The 18,333-nt window shown below is 38.7% G+C and overlaps 2 protein-coding genes across 2 annotated transcripts; one reads left to right on the forward strand and one right to left on the reverse strand.

Annotated features, from left to right (window-relative positions):
• Positions 1-16: 16 nt before the first annotated feature.
• Positions 17-17,365, forward strand: LOC134181256 (nucleoporin NUP35-like). The gene is made up of 10 exons (XM_062648499.1): positions 17-44; positions 103-212; positions 3,305-3,432; positions 4,799-4,922; positions 8,265-8,377; positions 8,665-8,718; positions 9,645-9,714; positions 10,265-10,393; positions 16,975-17,115; positions 17,184-17,365. Exons 1-10 carry the CDS (start codon positions 32-34, stop codon positions 17,262-17,264), a joined length of 963 nt encoding a protein of 320 aa, XP_062504483.1. The 5' UTR covers positions 17-31; the 3' UTR covers positions 17,265-17,365.
• On the reverse strand, positions 11,299-15,682 carry LOC134181598 (dnaJ homolog subfamily C member 4-like). Its single transcript, XM_062648865.1, has 7 exons — positions 15,533-15,682; positions 15,378-15,468; positions 14,615-14,668; positions 13,232-13,377; positions 12,934-13,053; positions 11,542-11,628; positions 11,299-11,470 (listed from the first exon to the last, which is right to left on the reverse strand). Exons 1-7 carry the CDS (start codon positions 15,643-15,645, stop codon positions 11,362-11,364), a joined length of 720 nt encoding a protein of 239 aa, XP_062504849.1. The 5' UTR covers positions 15,646-15,682; the 3' UTR covers positions 11,299-11,361.
• Positions 17,366-18,333: the final 968 nt, after the last annotated feature.

The raw sequence follows: 18,333 nt of genomic DNA on the forward strand, positions 1-18,333 counted from the left end.
AGTCAGACATCCGGGCTATTACATTTTGAAAATGGCCGCGCAGGGTATGATCATCTTGACTCTCTTTCGTTTGTCGTGTGTTGAAATCTAAGTCGAATCTAGATCAGTCAGTCGTATCTCCAATCAACGCCAGTGGAGCAAACATGGGGAGCCCCCAAGGGTTTCAAGTCCTTCCTCGATATTTGTTAGGAGGAGGAGGAGCTGTCACTACTGTAAGATAATTAATTTTTATATTAAAATATTTAGTTATACACTTAACTTTTTAACTTTGATAATATTTTTGTTTTTGTCTGCATCATGCGCGATACTCTTAATGAATTTATTGTATTTTTAAATTTTATAATAATTTATTAATTTAGGATTTACAATTAGGGCTTTCTTGATTAGTACTACACGGTTACAGTGTAGCCTACAGTTACAGGAATTGTGTTGTCATAAACAGTAGTGGTGGTGGTGGTAGAGTTTTTATTTTACTAGGGAAAACCTTTGGCAATGCTTGACGTCTCGCCGTTTACGTTGACAATTTACAATTTTTGCTGCTGTTCTCCTATATTGAACACACCCCTCTAATATCGGACAACGGTTGGTTTTTGCTTTTTTATGGTGCCACAGCTTACTGTCTGCACCTTCAAATAACAGGTACGTGTCTCTTCTACAATCAGTAATAACAACAGATTGGCAGCTTTCCACGTTCTATCAAGAGGTTGAAGAAGAGGGCGGGTTGTGTTTTCTAATATTGGACACCTGTTGTGCTTGTTTCGAGTACAATCGCGGCAAGATAATGCAATGTATTATGTCAACGGTGATGACATTTGCCTAGAAACTGCTCGCCGAGTATGAAGAGCCTTTCATTCGTCTCCCATGTCAAACGAGGCAAGTAGCTGGAAAGGCAAGTGTCTTGAAATTGCTCTAGTATTGCACATATTGCTATTATAGGCGCAACTACGATTGCAAACAGCTGTGTTCTAGACGTCAAAACTGCATCCACATGTGTGTCTGCCCTCATATGCTACACGAACGGAATGGGTCTTGCAGAAAGCTGTAGTTTACTCAATTACCATACACGTCTTAAGCATCGCCATCGTTCGCGAACAAATGAATCTAGAGACGGCGGTAGCTGACAATGCCTTGAAATTAGTCTCGCGTACCCAGACCTCACCGTCGTGTCATACACACATGTGGATGCAGTATTGACGTCTTGAACACGGCTGTATGCGATCGTAGTTGTCTATTTTGCGCCTATAATAGGCATACATGCAATACTAGAGCAATTTTAAGATACTTGCCTTTCCAGCTAAATGCCTCGTTTGACATGGGAGACGAATGAAAGGCTATTCATACTCAGCGAGCAGTTTCTAGACGTCTGTCGTCAATGTTGACATAATCCATTGCATTATCTTGGCGTGATTGTACTCGAAACAAGCACAACAGGTATCCGATATTAGAGAACATGACCCGCCCCTCTTCTTCAACCTCTTGAGAGAGAACGTAGAAAGCTGCCAATCTGTTATTATTACTGCTTGTAGAAGAGACATGTACCTGTTATTTGAAGGTGCAGACAGTAAGCTGTGATGCCGTCAAAAGCAAAAACCAACCGCTGTCCGATATTAAAGGGTGTGTCTGATATAGGAGAACAGCAGTGGCAATTGTAAATTGTCGATGTGAACGGCAAGACGTCAAGCGATCAAGCCCAATCTAACACATCTTGTTTCTGTGTAACTATTATCTACATTCATGCCTTTAGATGAAAGAAATTCTTGTTTGTTATTTGTCTGGAAGTATCTGATATCAGAGAACGTCGGATATTAGATTAACGACTCTACTCTAGAACAGTATATACAGATACAAACTAGCAAGATAAAATATACGCACAGACAGAAAGACAGTACATTAACACAGAAACTAGCATATTTATGCAAATGATTTTCTATATAGGGTAATACTCTCTAATGATAGATTTACTAAATTTCGAATATGACTGTATAAATTGTAAACTACATGGTAGTGAATTCCACAGAGTTGTTTCTCTATATACTCAAGCGTCCTCTTCAGTGCTTCTGTTTTGAGTCGAGGGATATAGAGAGAGAGTTGGTAGTACTAACATGAGTGCATCTTTCAGTTATCTATTTAGTTGTCTTAAACTTGTCAGTTATTTTGACTTGGTTAGATAACCACTAGTAGCTTTAATTTCGCCAGCTGTATCCTGTGTCTGCATTCAAAATCAGCAAATCTCAGGTGCTGAAACAATGGTTTACTGAATTCCATGAATGGACTATTTGTTATAACACGTACAGTTTTCTTCTCCAACCGATGGAGTCGTTGATTCTGTGCTTTATTCAATGGTGACCACGCAACAGCAGCATAGTCAATGTTAGGCTGTATCACAGCTTTATGGAATAAGAATCTTTCCTTTTCGGTCATGTTGTTTCTATATCGCCAAAGAACTCCAATCTTTCTAGAGCTTCTATCAATAATAGCTGAAACATGATGTTTCCAAGAAAGAGTCAAAATTGACACCAAGATACTTAGCTGTAGTTGTTGCAGAAACGATGTCTGAACCAATGCAGATATGAGGTTGTTCAGAAGGATGATTATACTTATATTTTTTTGAAGCACAAGGACTTGACTTCTTTGAATTCAAAACTAGTAGATTACCTTGAAACCATTTACTCATTTTTTAATATCTGCATTTAAGATCTTGCACACGTTTGCAGGTGTAGGGCCTGAAGCATATATACAGGCATCATCAGCTTACATCAATAAATTACAATTTGAGACAACATCAGCCAGATATCTTGTATATAGAATGAACAACAAAGGACCCAATTTGGATCCTTGAGGGACTCCTCTTTTACATGAAGAAGGTGGTGATACTTTGGTACCAACTCTGACTGACTGTGTACGATCATAAAGATAATCCTCAAACCAAGATAAACAGTTCCCTGAAATTCTAGTTTTATTTGATGTTTTTGTTGTGTGACAGTTGTATGTCCACAGTCTGGGATCGTAATTACAGATGGAAAAACAAACACGTTCTGATTTGTTGTACTATTTTACCTTTGACATTGAGGAGACGCAAATTAAATGCATGCGTACTTGTTATCAACAGACAACTTTCAAAGGTTATGTGTATCGTACACATTGCAATACAATATTACTTGCTATTTTAGCTTTACTGCTTGAAATATGATTTAGTATTAAAATTACCCGAGGAATGGAAATTTGTATGATGTTACTGATCTGTTGTAGATACAAATGTCTTGTTATTGTCTCACATTTTCAGCTAATTACTTTTATGTTGTAGCCTCCTGGAGTCTTGGGACCTCATCAAGGTTTGTCTTCATTGATGACTAGTGGTTTAGTTCATTCTACACCAGCGTCAACATCTGGTCTTGTTGCATATGGACAACAGCAAGCAGTGAGGAAAGAAAGGTGATAGCATTATAACGGATATGTTAAATGCTATACATTCAGTATATACAGTAGTAGTATATAATGTTGTTATGTACTTGTAGATATAGCACTTAACATGAACTTAGCATGTCACTATATATCCTTTTAAATCATGTCTTATGGTGTTAAGAGAGCGCTCAACCAACGTCTTTGTTTATTTTTACAATTAATTTTTAGCTACAGTAGTGGACAAAAGTATTTGCTGGGTAGTTTTATTGTTGATTTTTTTATCATATTCTGGCCTACCATAAGTTCTCAATGGGATTTAAGTAAGGGCTCTGCGGACGGCACTCAAGGACACGAAACGGCTGCTTGCTGAGCCACGCTTTGGTCACCTTCGCCATGTGCTTTGGATCATTGTCCTGCTGTAAAATGGTTTTGTTTTGGCCAAACAAGTCTTTTCATACTTGGCACCATTTTTTGTTGTAGTATTCTTTGGTATTGGTCAGATTTTAGGGTACCTTGGACCCTGTAAATCCTACCAACACCTGAAGCTGACATTGATCCCCACACCATGATGCCACCACTATCATGTTTGACTGTCCCGCGAAGGCTATTGGGGTTCAGGGCTTCTCCAACTCTCCTTCTCACGTAGACGTTAGATACTTCGATTCCAGTCGCCACAGCCATTTCTTGACCGGACTTAGGGGCTGTTTTGAAGTTATCTTTTAATGACATAATCTTGAGGCGACAGTCAAAACGACTGTCGGTTTTTCTAGGATGTTCAGATCTCTTTTCAGCAGAGACAGTTTCTCTTTCCTTGAACTTCTGAACAACATACCGAACTGTTCAGCTGTTCAGACGAAGAGAAACAGCAATCTCAGACGCGGAGTGACCACTCTTATGCAAACGCACAATAGCAGTCTTAATGCCTTCGCTCAGCTCACAGGATTTACCCATGGTGGAAGAGATGGAAGAAGAAACATGCTGGAGATGTGCCATTGTATACCTGAGTTGCTAGAAGCACTATTATGGGCCAAAATGTCCAATTTCAGTCACTATAGTAATCATAAATGGCATTTTCTGAACCGGTTTCGAAAAACTGTATTGAGTCGTATCACCAGCAGAGGGATATTTTGAAGTATTTCATATCATTCTATTCTCAGATGTTGATTCTAGTTATTCGTCAGGTCACTGCTGACCAACTCACCTAGGTTAAAACACAAATATCCTGAAAAACCCTTGAAATTTCTTGCCCAGCAAGTGCTTTGTCCACTACTGTATATGCATATCAGCTATCATAATTACGAGATCTTGTTCTGTCTCTTGTTGCTCTTTGATGTGTAGACTGATTTGGGTACGTGCACTTGATTGATTGAGTTGATTTTTGTACATCTACTTTTAGAAGTCCACTGACAGCTCCAAAGGACAAGAGTGGTGCACCACCTGTGGAAGGTTTGTACGATAACTCTGGTTATGCTGTGAAAGAAAGTACACCACGTGAGCCAGCTGCCAGACTACATTCACAGGTGAGTGAGTTGTGAAAAATTACTAAAACCAACTTTTCTTGCCTAAAAATAATGCTACTGGTTGAAATTGCACTAGGATTAAGATCTGGATTTGCAAACATTTAGGATAATCAAATTGCAATATTGTTATACACTATTTTTTCTTTCATATATCGAAAACATTTAAAGGAGAACTCTCACCAAATACTAAAACTTGTTGAAAGAAAGATACAAGGCCTGGTATCTTCCTGCAGGAAACCTACGGTTCAGATAGCCACAGAAGCAGAGAATCGGCAACGAGTTGTTCAGACGATTCCTCGTATGTACACAAAGTCTTACTCTCTCGAAGTAACTACTTTAGGTTTAACCATACCAAGTGCTTCTAACGCATCCAAAATTCAGCGAGACATGATCTATGAACTAATCTAAGAAGGGTCTCCTTATGAGGTTGCATTGCCACAGTCGATACTTGCATGATAACTTTGGGGTTCCAGTTTGCTTTAGTCAATAAATCACAACTTGACACCATATGTGTCACAATCCTTACCTTGAAATGTGCACAGATATTGGTCTTCCTTGCTAACCAACAATCAGAGGTTCGCATATGCCACATACGGGTACTAAACACACTTACGCAAGTAATTTCAATGCGTTATTTCTTCGTTACGGTAAACTTCTGCAGTAAATGGTTGCAAAGGGTTGTGTCATGAAGTGACAGCTTTCATCTGAGAGATAGTTGATTTTGGTGAGAGTTCTCCTTTAAATTTGAAAAGAGCACTGGGATGTGGTCAAGCATGACATGATGTGAATATATGTGTGTGAGAGATAAGGGGACTGGGTACAAGTCTACATAAACATTAGAAATCCCCCAAAATGCAGGCAATATTAATTAAGCCAAAAATAAATTATTTAATAAATTATGTCTTTGATTGGAAGTAATTGCAGCTTCTTTTTGAAGTCAAAATATCAAAGATTGGTCTAGCACTTTAGGTGACTTACCAGTCCTGCCATGCCAGCTCTGTCTATTGTGGTATATTTGATACAAAATGCAGCTTCTAGATTTTTCAGAACAATTGAACGTCAGAAGGGAAACAGTTAAAACTAGTTCATAATGTGGACGGAGACGTGATGGACCGTGATGGATCATGATGGACAGCTCTCCGCCATGTTCACAATACGTGTACGTCCCGTTCTGATAATTACCGTTGTCATGTTGCATGATTATGTCATTCTCATTTTGCACTTTGCTGATTGGGTAACAGTACCTAATCACTTCCTGTTGCGGTCTGTCAACTTTCAACGGAGTGGACAAAATAAAATCGATTCTATTCGTCTGTCAACACTCTGTCAAGCAATCCTTCCGTCGTCCATCTTGAGCGGTGCTTTGATGTGGTTTGACAGAACAGAATGGATTGCTCTCCGTCTCATATTGTGGACCAGCCTTTACTCTATCAGTTCCAATCAGTAGCTGTGTGTGGCTGTATTTCTATTTCTTTATTCTCCTTGCGGCATAAAATAGAGATAGGCTGTGAGTCTACAAACCTGCTAGAACTGTTGTGATTGGTCTCACACATTTTCCTCTCTTGTAGCCAAATATTATTATTTAGCATTTTAGGATACTTAGTCATTGTGAGTATGTACTGCTACTACTATTTCTATAACTGAATGAAATACAGTTGCCTGTCACTTATCTGACTCCCTTGAGACCGGACCCTGTTGGATAAGTGAAAATGTTGGATAACGGAAGTTGTTAGGAACTCAACTTTGTTCATATAATACGACATTTTTTCCACATTAAGTATACTGAATGTAAATGTAGAATGAATGTAGGTGTAGATGAATATAGAATACAACGAGAAGAAATGCTTGAACTCACTCTCAAACTTGTTTCAAGAAACAACTGACATGCACATGGATGTACATGTACATACACCTACGCAGCTGACCAGCCATGTGATCACCCACGTGACAAGCTTGACCTGTTGGTTAACTGGTGTGTCGGATAAGTGAACGTTGGATAAGTGACACGCGACTGGACTGTAGTGTATTTGAGTAGATCATACTACGATACATTTTTACAAAACTACGCTATAATATATTATGACATGAATGCAACTATCAACCAGAAAACAATCATTTGTTGATTAAAACTTTAATCTACTTGTAAAGCCAACTTTCTGCACAGACAGAAAGTACAAGCTACCGGATCAACACAACGCTTCTCTACCAGACTTACTATTTCTACTACTTTAGTACTACTCAGGTTTCCCCAGGTATTTAAACCAGGTGGGCATTAATATCAACTAGTTATATAACTCAAGTATGACAATGATAATATTATATCTGTCAGTTTTTACAACATCAATATCACTACAAAGACTAACCGTACGAGTAGTATGTGCAAGGTTTGTTGCTCATGTGTTAAGGATTAGCACATAGTGATCATGTCTTATAAAAGTGGCTATACCCATTTTTAAACTTGGTGGCTCGCCCAGTTTCAGAATGCCTATGGGAAACCTAGTTTTTCCGCTGGAATTTTGAGGCGGGGTTAAGGTCTGGGCTCTGCGAGGCTAGGGGAAAAATACAGTAGAACCTCGCTAATCCAAATTACCTTTGGCTCCCTGCCTTGCATACCCAGATGCTATTGGGTAGCCTGATCCGGGATACGGTTATCTAGTTTTCAGCAAATGCACGTATCTAACTATTTAAATCCTGACTGTCACGTTATTTAGAAGTACATGTAGTCATTGCAGCAGTGTCCTTTACCACAAACATGACATATGGGTAGAGATACGTAAATGCACTAGTGGTCTGGGTGTCCGAGGCAAAGTCTGGACCTCCAAGGCTACGTGTTTTGGCATTTTTGATAATCTGAACAATTTCACTAATCCGAACGGGGCTTGGCACGGAGCTGTACAGATTACCGAGTTTCTACTGTAGTAGTAAAGGTGAGTGAGCAAGGTTCATCTTCCTGAGAAGACATCTTTTTTGTTTAGTTATTTATTGTACTACAACTGCTTTTATTAGTAGAACTAGTGAGTACTGTTGTAGCAGGTGGTTTTCTACTGGTTGTGGTCCGGTTGAGTTGTGTTGCATTGAATAAGTTTTGTTATTTTTGCTACTTTTATACATAATACTGTAGTACTATGAAGGCCATTTTTCCAATGAAGTGCATCTTTGCTGAAGTAATTGCATAATCAATGAAATTATTGTAGCAATGTTGTTTACAGTAGTTAGTGGTTTGACTTCAACTAACTCATTGTATTGAAAACGTAGTTAGTTTAATATTGTTGCTCTTTATTGTAGAGTATTATTTATAGTTTTTAAAAATCAATGAATATGGTAATGTTACGGTTTGTTTAGGGTCTGTTTACAGCGGTTCCATCAACAATCAGAGCATCTCATCCATCCGTTAGTTTATTATCTCAGAGTTCTCCTTCCTCACCTGCACAACTAGATCCATTTTATCTCCACGGGTATGCACATCATAATACATTACAATGCATGCTGTCCAATGTGTACATTAATAATAAGTTATTAACAGACTACACTAAATTGGTTTGTGTGGTATAATCAAGGCATTGGCCAGTCATGGAAAGTATTACACATTGCAAATATCTGGGTGTTGATATTACCTTTATTTCTACTGATTGTTTTGTGTAAATACAGATACATAGCATGTCACATTGTGAAGCTGTTGCACATACGATATATGCATGCATTTTGTGGGATGTCATGCTTCAGTGTATCTAGTGTTTTTTAGAGAGTCAATAACATGTGAAGATCACTTTGATGACTGCTGGGTAACTGTGTTTGGGTAAGTCTGTAACTTTTTCATCAGCATATTTCAGTCTGTTCGTTGCTTGTTTTCGGCAGCATGTTGTAGTTTGTTTGAGATCGTGAGTTGTAATTGTTTTGCTTCTAAGTAGTAGTTACTTAACAGTTAACTTAATTAATATTAGCTGTTGTGTAGGAAGTGTGGCATGTATCATGCATTGAACAGTCGTGTTATACTGAAAACAGCAATTAGATTGTTTTTATCACTCTAATCTAATCTGTAATCTTAATTAACTCTTATTTTATTTAATTCAGTTTTGATTGCTTGGTAATGAAATCTAATTCAAAAAATGATGCACAACTTTTAGATTTGTTTATCTGCAGCTGTTGTTAATTTTAGAAGACTTTATTGACCTGCAACGTTTGCAACCTTATCTTGTAGCCAGCATTGCTTTTTCTTGTTACAAGAGAAGAAGAAACAAAGAAATAAAATATACATGTTGTATGTAATGTGCAATGCAACAGTTTTTCACATTTTGTTTGTTGTATCGGAGGTGCTAGCAAAATAGTGACAACCTGCACTCAAAAATTGCTTCTTGCATGTCATAAGAAAGACATCATGTCACACAACCATTCTTATTGTTGCTGACTTACGCTTTTAAATTATGACTTTTGCTTGCTTGGCACTATCTCACAGTTGACATAGTATTAATTCTGACCGCCTCCTCTCTCCTCCTTGATGAGCTGTTTTTTACAACTAGAATTGAAATATTTGGTTTTTACTCATATTAACTATACTGTACATCATACAACATTCTTGACTTCAGAATTATTGTTTTGTTAGCTACGTTTCTCAGATAATTCTAAATTGGCAAAGATATTGTAGTGCTGTACAGTTGGTGATTATGAAACTATTGGAATTTTGTGTGATTGACAACTTTGCTATTGTAGTGAATTTTGTTTCAGATATCCACCAAGTTCTGCGACGTATATCTTGCAGCAGTTCTCACAACTGGGAAACATATTGAAACATGTGGTATACTCAATTTGCATTGTAGTAGTCTGTAAGCTTGCTGTTGCATGTTGAGCTTTTGTGGAATATTAATGCCAACTTTGCAAGTCATGTTGGACCAGGAATCTTCTCAGAACTTACTAATCAAATTGCCATTTTGCAGAGTATGACATTTGGTAATTACACGGTGCTCTCTGCACTTATTCATTATGGTACCGTTAATTAATTAACTGTATTACCTCAGTTGGTGCAGCAAGTGCTGATACTGCAGCACTTGAGTAACTTGTTGTTAAACCTTGGAAATAACAGTAAGGCAGCGAGGAAAGAAATTGTCAGACGTGTACATTTAGTGACAGGTTCATTGCACAGTCATTGGTGTTAGAGACCAAATAAAAACATTAGCCATGCTCTACCTTAACCCAATAGTTCATTTTGAGACTTGATTTACTGGACACTAGTATGTAAGGTTTTTGCATTGGTCAATATGCCAGTGTGTTTTTTTCGTTACATAGCAGTTGCTCATTTGTAGAGTTTGTGATTGCTGTGATTGCAAATTTATTGCTCTTATTTGCAGGTTGCTACAAATGGAAATTGGATGCATCTTAGGTATCAGTCTCGCCTGCAGGCGGTCAAAGCACTGAGCAAGAATGGGAAAGTTTTTGCAGGTGGCATAATGGTGGGAGTGCAACCATGCATTGACAAGGTAAGAAGAACCTACCTATCCGTATATGTTAGCTCATGATATGTATGATATTGGGTGTAGTGACTGTACACTGGCCGCCTAACCAAATTTGTGTGTGTGTGTGTGTGTGTGTGTGTCTGTTTGTGTTGCAATAGCTCAGTTGGTTAGAGAGTCATCTTATGGAGTGTTTACATCCGAGACCTTAATTAAAGGGTTGCAAGTTCAAGTCACAGTGATTGCGAGCTATGGCATAATTTCCTTAAGCAAGAAACTAACACACTTTTGCTTCTCTCGACTCAGGAGTATAAATGAGTACCTGGTCATTGGCAGGGGTCCTAAGCGGCCATCGGCTGTGACGTGACATCAGCCACTGGGGTCCTGGTGAGACTTCGGGTGCTCACACCACAGTTGGCTTCACAGGTCGGTGCTCCTGCGAGTGCCTGACCCGGCTCCAGGAGTTTGCTAGCGTAGGCCCAGAGTTCCCTGAGTAGCGCACAGTGCTCAGCTTAACAGCTGGGGGCGTGACCTCTGAGAGGCAGCTCTTGACATGTAGGATTTTTAGGTGTGTGTGTGTGTGTGTGTGTGTGTGTGTGTGTGTGTGTGTGTGCGCACGCGCATGTGTGTGTGTTTGTGCATGAACACAGAACCTGCAACAGCAGCATTAGGTGAGGTTCGTACCCACACCATGACTGGGCATTGTACATGTCTTGGTATATAGGAGAGAGTTATGTAGGCATAGTAATTAATGCAAACATTAGTACCAACATGGTTATAGAGACTGACAATTGTAGCTGTAAACTATTCCTCTCCCAAGAGCCAAGAACTTATAGACATGCCCTGTTCTAAGTTATCCTGAACAGTTATACGTGACTTGCCCTGGTTACATACTAATTAATTTATGGAATTACATATGGGATTGGAGCCAACAAGGGAGATGTATTTAATAGTATGTTGTACGTTTCAACAAATAGTTTTGTACAGAGAATTGACTATGGGTTTCTTGTGTCTTTATTGGTTTCATTACAGTCTTCATTGTGCAATTTGTCTTGCTGGTGACGTAATATCAGATTGTCTAGTTGTTGTCTGGTGGTAGTGGACCTGCCACAATAAGATTGTTGATTCAATGAGAAAAGTAATGTTATATGACAATTTACGGTAACAGTACGTACCTTGCTTGTTCTCGCACTTTGTGATATTGAAGACTTAGTTGCCGTGAACGGTCATCTAACCTCTGCCCAATAGTTTCATATGCCGACCTGAACACACTGCACATCAGACCTATTGCAAGTTTCAATAAACAACATTCTGACTAAGCTGCTAGTATGCAACTCATGATGATATTAATTAAAGTGTTACTTATGATGAGTCAGTGGTGAAACTGTACGTTGCACTGATTGTGTTGCTACATGATGCAGCATGTGGATTTTGTTTTAATAATATTTGGTATGAACTATTTGGTGTTCATAAATTCCTGCTATCAGATCCAGATAAATAGTAAATCGACCATCAGTTTCACTGTATTAGTGACAGCAGACACATGTAACAACTAGTAGTAGGAAACATGCCCAAAAAAGTACAGCCATGTTGGAATTGATGAAGACTTAAGAATTGGTTCTGAAGTTTTTGGCCTCAAAAAGTTTGTGAATAACACAATCATAACATTTATTTTTCTATTAGTAGTGAAGAAGACTGGCCAGAAGTTATGCATTGAAATATCACCTGATAAAATAGCTAAAATTATACTATGACATAGTAATGTGTGGCTAACTCCAGTCACATGACAGAAGACTCAAACACAGTTTCATCACAAAATAGGTTGCTTTCACAATGTTGGTCTGAAAGTGACAATGAATAGCGATGGTCCACTGTTTCTGGTCCATATTGTTTCGGAATCTTCATCTCAAGGTTAAGAGACTTCTTGAGCTGCCATTGCACTTATTCGCCTCAAGTACATACCCTTATGGTTTAAACTACCACCAGGGGTCTAATCTAATGACAGTGTCTTGTAGAAAGTTCAAGGTAGCATATTCCTTGTGCTACATATCATTTCATGGTGTTGCTGCTCTATCAGGCCATTTGCTTTAGAAATGAAGAGTTCTGTGGCAAATGCGGCATTGCAGTACTCTTGAGGTGAACTTGCAAAATCAATCAGCAACACAGATGTATCGTTTGCTGTATGAAATGATATAACAATTCGTGGGTTCAAGACATTAGATATGTAACTCAAGCAATCAGACCACATCAATCAAAAATTATATTAAGATGCTATGTAGACCCTTTCCTATCCCCATCTGTCTGTCATATCTGCCTGTTTGTGTGTCTGTCTGTAAATAGACTCAATAGATGTATTTGATAAGCCAAGTAAGACTACATACCAAAAAATTCTACAAGCTAGAAGTTCTGAAGAATTAGTGTTCCAAGTACTTCATCTTATTCTACTCCAGAGGATAAAAATATCTGTCTTTATTTGTGTTTGTATGTTTATATGTATGTCTCTCAGTTTGTCAGTTCAATTATGGAAGAGTTTAACATCATACAAGAGAGAGTCCACATTTGCTTACTGCAATCTTTTATATTGTACAATTGCTCCTGTGATCACGATAAGTACCAACAAGCCAGCCATTTTCAAGTTGCGACTTCGTCTGTCACGGTAATACTCTTCTCGAGTGAACTGTATGTCCCTGAAAGAAACAACGTGGTTGTAGTTTGCTCAAAGAGTATTGCTTATAGTTATATGCTGTCGAAGGTGTTCATGACTGCAGCAATGAGCAGTGTGTGTGTGTGTGTGTGTGTGTGTGTGTGTGTGTGTGTGTGTGTGCATGATGTCATGATTTGGTTGATTATTTCAGCATTACAGACCTCCACTGTTCACTCCTGTGATAGACTGTGTTTGCACTTGTTTGACTACTATAGTGTGATAATGGATTAAACGACAAGTGACGAAGCTGAATGTCATAATTCCTGCGTTGTATGGGATCATTCAGAACATTATATGCTTCATTGATCTAAAGGCCACAACCAACACAATTAGAAATAAGACACTCAGACAGTCTATTACAGGAGGCACACATACACAAAATGAAAACTGTTTGAATGGTGCAAGTTTGGTCTTGTAGTTTAATTACTAAAGAGATAATAGTGCCAACACATCTCTCCACCGACTCTGTCCTGGGCAACTTCATTTAGTCAGGAAGGTTTCCTTATATTATCATGAAAGCTAGCTTGTTCTAATAGCAAAGTTGTCATTACACTGATATGTTACACAACAACAGTTGGATTAGACAAATACCACGGACTCAGCAAGATGATTGTTTCTCTTCTTAGCATTTAGTGTGGGATTCTGCAACAGATCTAATATCTCTAAAAAGCTGGTTTAGCAGCAATGTATCAATAGAGATTTAAAGTGCCCCAGATAATCAAGATGAGATGTTGTAACTGCTACATTTAGTTATGATAATATATGATACTCAGATAGCAACATTTGTTTATTATGATTTCCATTGGACAGTATTGATGACATGTTTGTACATGAAGTCTTTACTGGGTCTCCTTAGTTGTTCTTGTCAAACAGGAGGGTCTAGAGGGTCATTCTGTTGTACCAGATTTCTAAATTTGTAGAAGATATTTACATGATGATGATGTCATTGTGTGTAGTGGATGGTAGTCAACGCAGGTTAGCTCTTTTTGCTTGTAGTTGGATCCTACAAGGTATTTGCTCTGGCCATTGAAACAAGTAATTTGCTCTGGCCATTGAAACAAGTAATTGGAAGATGCTGACCGAAATGACTTATCACGATTTTTATTCAAGCAGTTTGGAAAGAAAGCACAAGTGTTTTGCAATGCATGACTAAGCTAATCAAGACAAGAGAAAACACAATGCATTAATTAAAGCTGACATACTTGAAGTCTTCATTACTGGTATTTGCAAAATCGGTCCTGTTTATGGATATTAAATACCGTATAACGTATTTCTGCAGTCTTAAATTACTGCAATTTATGAATTTAGACACACATTTTAATTACTGTGAATTAAATTATTTCTGTATTCCAACCAGGAAAACAGTTACTGGTGCACACATGTACATGTGTTGGAACAGTAACTTCCTGGAACTCCAAGGATAAGCCTAAATAGCTGTGAATTTTTTGTGCACTTTGTGATTTCTTTGCAGAATTCGCAGAAATATCATGATTGCAGAAATAACCAGTTATACGGTACCTAGACAGACAAACAGACAAACTTACCAACACAAATTCTTGATGAAGTTGTCGGTTAGTGAGGTCTTTATCTGGATGGCACTACGAAGAAACAACAGAAGTTGAACTCTTTACCTGCATTTCTCTTTTTATGTTTCTGAATTCATATGCAAGATGGTGATGTTACTGCTCATTGATCATGTCTGTCTGCATGTTTGTTTGTCTGTCCATCTGACTGTCTATATGTACACCCTTGCTGTTGAACATTCTCGGTTAGTCTCGCGTAGCCATTTCGCATGGAAGTGTGATGCGGCGGAAAGGGGTCTGGCTACGTGAGACTAATTCTTGGTTTTGAGTAACGTACCAAGGCAGAACAATATTTAGACAGAATGTACAAGTAAAAAATCAATGGCAAAAACAAGGAAGCAGGCTATCGAGATTAATGGCGTAAACAAGCTGTCTATTGCTACTAGTATTCAATCCTAGGGTCTCTGTCTGTCTGTCTGTCTGTCTGTCTGTCAATACATATATTTTTTGTCTGTCTGCCAATACCTAATATTTCTTTGTCTGTCTGTCAATACATATATGACTTAGACAAAGCATTATTACAGTCTCTAGTACGCTAAAAATCAGCAAGTTCTACGACAACTAACTGTCTGTCTGTCTGACACAACCACCGTGGTTTGCTTTGTTATTTTGTCTGCAACAAACAGTACATCAAAGAACAATAATTGTAAATTATTGGATCACTTGACCAATCCTGAGTATGCCTTCTATCTAGGGCTACTCTTCTCCACGAGCTAGAACGAACCTGTTTAGACTTGATAATAAATGCTTCTCTGATCTCTTGTCTGGTGGCAGAGCTTTCAACGTCTAGTATATCATAGAATGATTTCCCATCGCTGCACGATATGCATAACAATTTCTACCAATCAGATGACAGATGAGCACGTAGATATCACGTACGCTCTAGGTTTTCCAGATCTTGACGATGAGCACAGTCTCAAACACTTGAAACAGACGTTTGGATTAGGAACAAGTCGAAATGCCTTCGCACATAGACGATAGCAAGCCTCCATAATTTTAGCTAATGTACGTACAGTGTACTTTGGCAGATACGGGACTTAACAAGGAGCGCGGCTAGAAGTCTGGATGTCCAAAACCCAGGCCCTCTTGCGCGCCAATATCATGATACGCCTTTTTAGCGTTACTGTTTTAACGGTTCTTACATTGGTCTTAATTTTTTGATTTGGAAAGGCATGCGCAGTTGTAGAGAATTATATGGCCATGGCACAGTATAGATTATAATGCATGGACTAGAGGTCAGGATCGGATAGTGATTGCATTGTTATAATGTAGACATCACACCACATATACCACAGAATTTTAAATACAACACTACCAACCACAGACTTGCTGATCTAGCCTCCTAAATCATTGTATTCCTCTTTTCGAGCAAGTTATATAGTGATCATGCCCAGGGGCGGGTACAGGGGCACCTTTGCCAAGGAGGAACACAGATAGTTATTTACCTGTCCCGGATGATTCCTTGCAGACCAGAGCATGTCATGTGGTGACTGCACTCACCTGGGCCATGGGTAGGTCGTCACCTCTCCCTCACTGAGTCAGCTCTCCCGGTTGGGTGCTTAAAAGCAGAACATGGCATTCAGTACATATACCTAGGGTCATTCAGGTATGCAAAGAGTCAAATTGCAGTCTTATAACTCCAGCCTAGTATTGCACTGCCAGGGGGGACGTGCCCCAGGTGCCCCATCCTGTATCCGCCCTGATGCCAGAATGATTTTTTCTTAGGTTGTCTCATCTACCAGGTTTCTTGTATTCCCATCTATTTTAGTCTTGTTTCACTCTGATCTCCTTTTACTGCAATTAATCTATACATGTAGGACTCTCTCTTGACCTTAGTTGTATTCCAATTCTTTAATTAACTGTACATGTATATACCAATCTGGAAGTATTGGTTTTAAATCCATACTCTAAGTCTTTCCGAAGTCTCATCAGCCTGACAACATTTTCTTTTAAATAACCTCACGCTTATTGCGCTATTCGCTCTTACCTTTGCTGCAATGCTCCCTGATCACTTTGCACTCTTTTTACATATTGGTTATTTATTGAGTGCCCTCTAACCGACAGCTAAAGAAGACTTTAGTTGATGTTTTACCATTTGCGTAATAACTTGATGCCACTAGAAGTAACTACAATAGGATTGCATGCATCGAGTAGCAAACTGATCTGGCTTTTAGTTACTCGTTTAATGACCAGGCGACAACACAGCAACTTCAAATGAACCCAACCAAACTCACTATTACTATATATTTAATTATTATAATTTGCTTGTGCTTACAGTATGTTGGCTGTGTTTCATTAATAATGTCATTTTATTTCTGCAGGGTGTTATTGTAGAAGGGGATCAACAAATCACATCAGCATCTGTCAGCCAGAACGTTCAAGATACTCACACCGACATAACATCTCGTGGTGGCATTCGGCCTCTCGCAGCAGCATATCGGGCAATGAGCAGTCAGCAAGACGTAAGTTTCTTACATGTTGACTTTAATGGATGTTACTAGGGTGCAGTGGTTGTATTTGACTAATGTAGGTGGAACCTAGGGAAGCTAACACACCACAGAAAAATTCAGGTTTTGTTAATAAAGTTTTGGAATATGTATTGGGGTGGTAGATGTAGACTTTTAGACAGTACTTTAGTATGCTGTGAGAGAGAATGTTGATGAATTAGAAGGCAACTGTGGGCTGCTTTGCTGCTCACATTATTGTGAACAATGTCACCTAATTTGCAAATTTGGCAACGTTTTATCTAATACGATTATCTCTGTATACTAGAAAGAAGTTGGTTGTCAGTACTGTACAATTTTAATTTTGCGCCACTGTTTGTGTGTGTGTGTTTGTTTGTTTGTGTGTGTGTGTTTGTTGTGTGTGTGTGTGTGTGTGTGTGTGTGTGTGTGTGTGTGTGTGTGTGTGTGTGTGTGTGTGTAATTTAGTAGTTAATAAGTAAATGATACGAATTGGTAGAAAGAGTGGCTACTGACTAGTAACAAGGATAGTTTGTGTAGGCAGTTTGTCATGCCACACACAGATAGCGAAGGAGACTGGTAAATTTGTGTCATTATTTCAAACACGCTGACACGTGGCCAACAACTTTTAGACATTGTCTTGAAAATGTGACTTTAATTAGTAGATATAAAAAGGGGAGGGGTTTGATTACAGGAGGACTAGTAGCGTGAACTATGGTGGCATGCATGGGTGCGGATCCATGCAATGAAGATTCCTTGGGTTCTGAGAAACCATGTTTATTGCAGTCTGGTTTTATCCTATCTGCTATAGTCAAGTATGTGCATGGTGTAGTAGGGAATCTACTAGGGATAATGTGCAGTGTTCTCTGAGTTTCCAAGACACATGTACGTACGGGTTTGCGGTTGTGCTGCAATGAGCATGACTGAGTCTGTGACAGTTTCGACACTGTCGAAGGTCTGGGCAGAAACAGAAGAATAGTTTTACTATAAAGGCTTTCTTTGGCAGGCAATAGGAACGGTAATTTGTTTAGTATAGTATGCCACTCTTTGTTGCTCAAGAATTTGATTACCACATTCGTTTGCATTGCGCATTTGCAACTAAGGATGACGACACCTACCTAGTAAATGCAACAGTTTTGTTGGATGACAAAGTTGAGCGTGGTTCAATAATGGCGTAATTTCTGGGTTTTGTTGTCAATAGGTATAGAAACAGTCAAC

Source organism: Corticium candelabrum, chromosome 6 (assembly GCF_963422355.1).
Source record: "Corticium candelabrum chromosome 6, ooCorCand1.1, whole genome shotgun sequence".
Lineage (NCBI taxonomy): Eukaryota > Metazoa > Porifera > Homoscleromorpha > Homosclerophorida > Plakinidae > Corticium > Corticium candelabrum.

Bases quoted from the DNA above. Each gene is read 5' to 3' on its own strand.
- LOC134181598 (XM_062648865.1), bottom strand. From the start codon at position 15,645: ATGGAGGCTTGCTATCGTCTATGTGCGAAGGCATTTCGACTTGTTCCT. The intron at 14,669-15,377 runs GTTCGTTCTAGC...GTTTCTTCGTAG, and splicing joins TTATTATCAAGTCTAAACAG to TGCCATCCAGATAAAGACCT. The intron at 11,471-11,541 runs GTACGTACTGTT...TTATTGTGGCAG, and splicing joins AAAGTGCGAGAACAAGCAAG to GTCCACTACCACCAGACAAC.
- LOC134181256 (XM_062648499.1), top strand. The intron at 3,433-4,798 runs GTGATAGCATTA...ATCTACTTTTAG, and splicing joins CAAGCAGTGAGGAAAGAAAG to AAGTCCACTGACAGCTCCAA. The intron at 8,719-9,644 runs GTAAGTCTGTAA...ATTTTGTTTCAG, and splicing joins TGCTGGGTAACTGTGTTTGG to ATATCCACCAAGTTCTGCGA.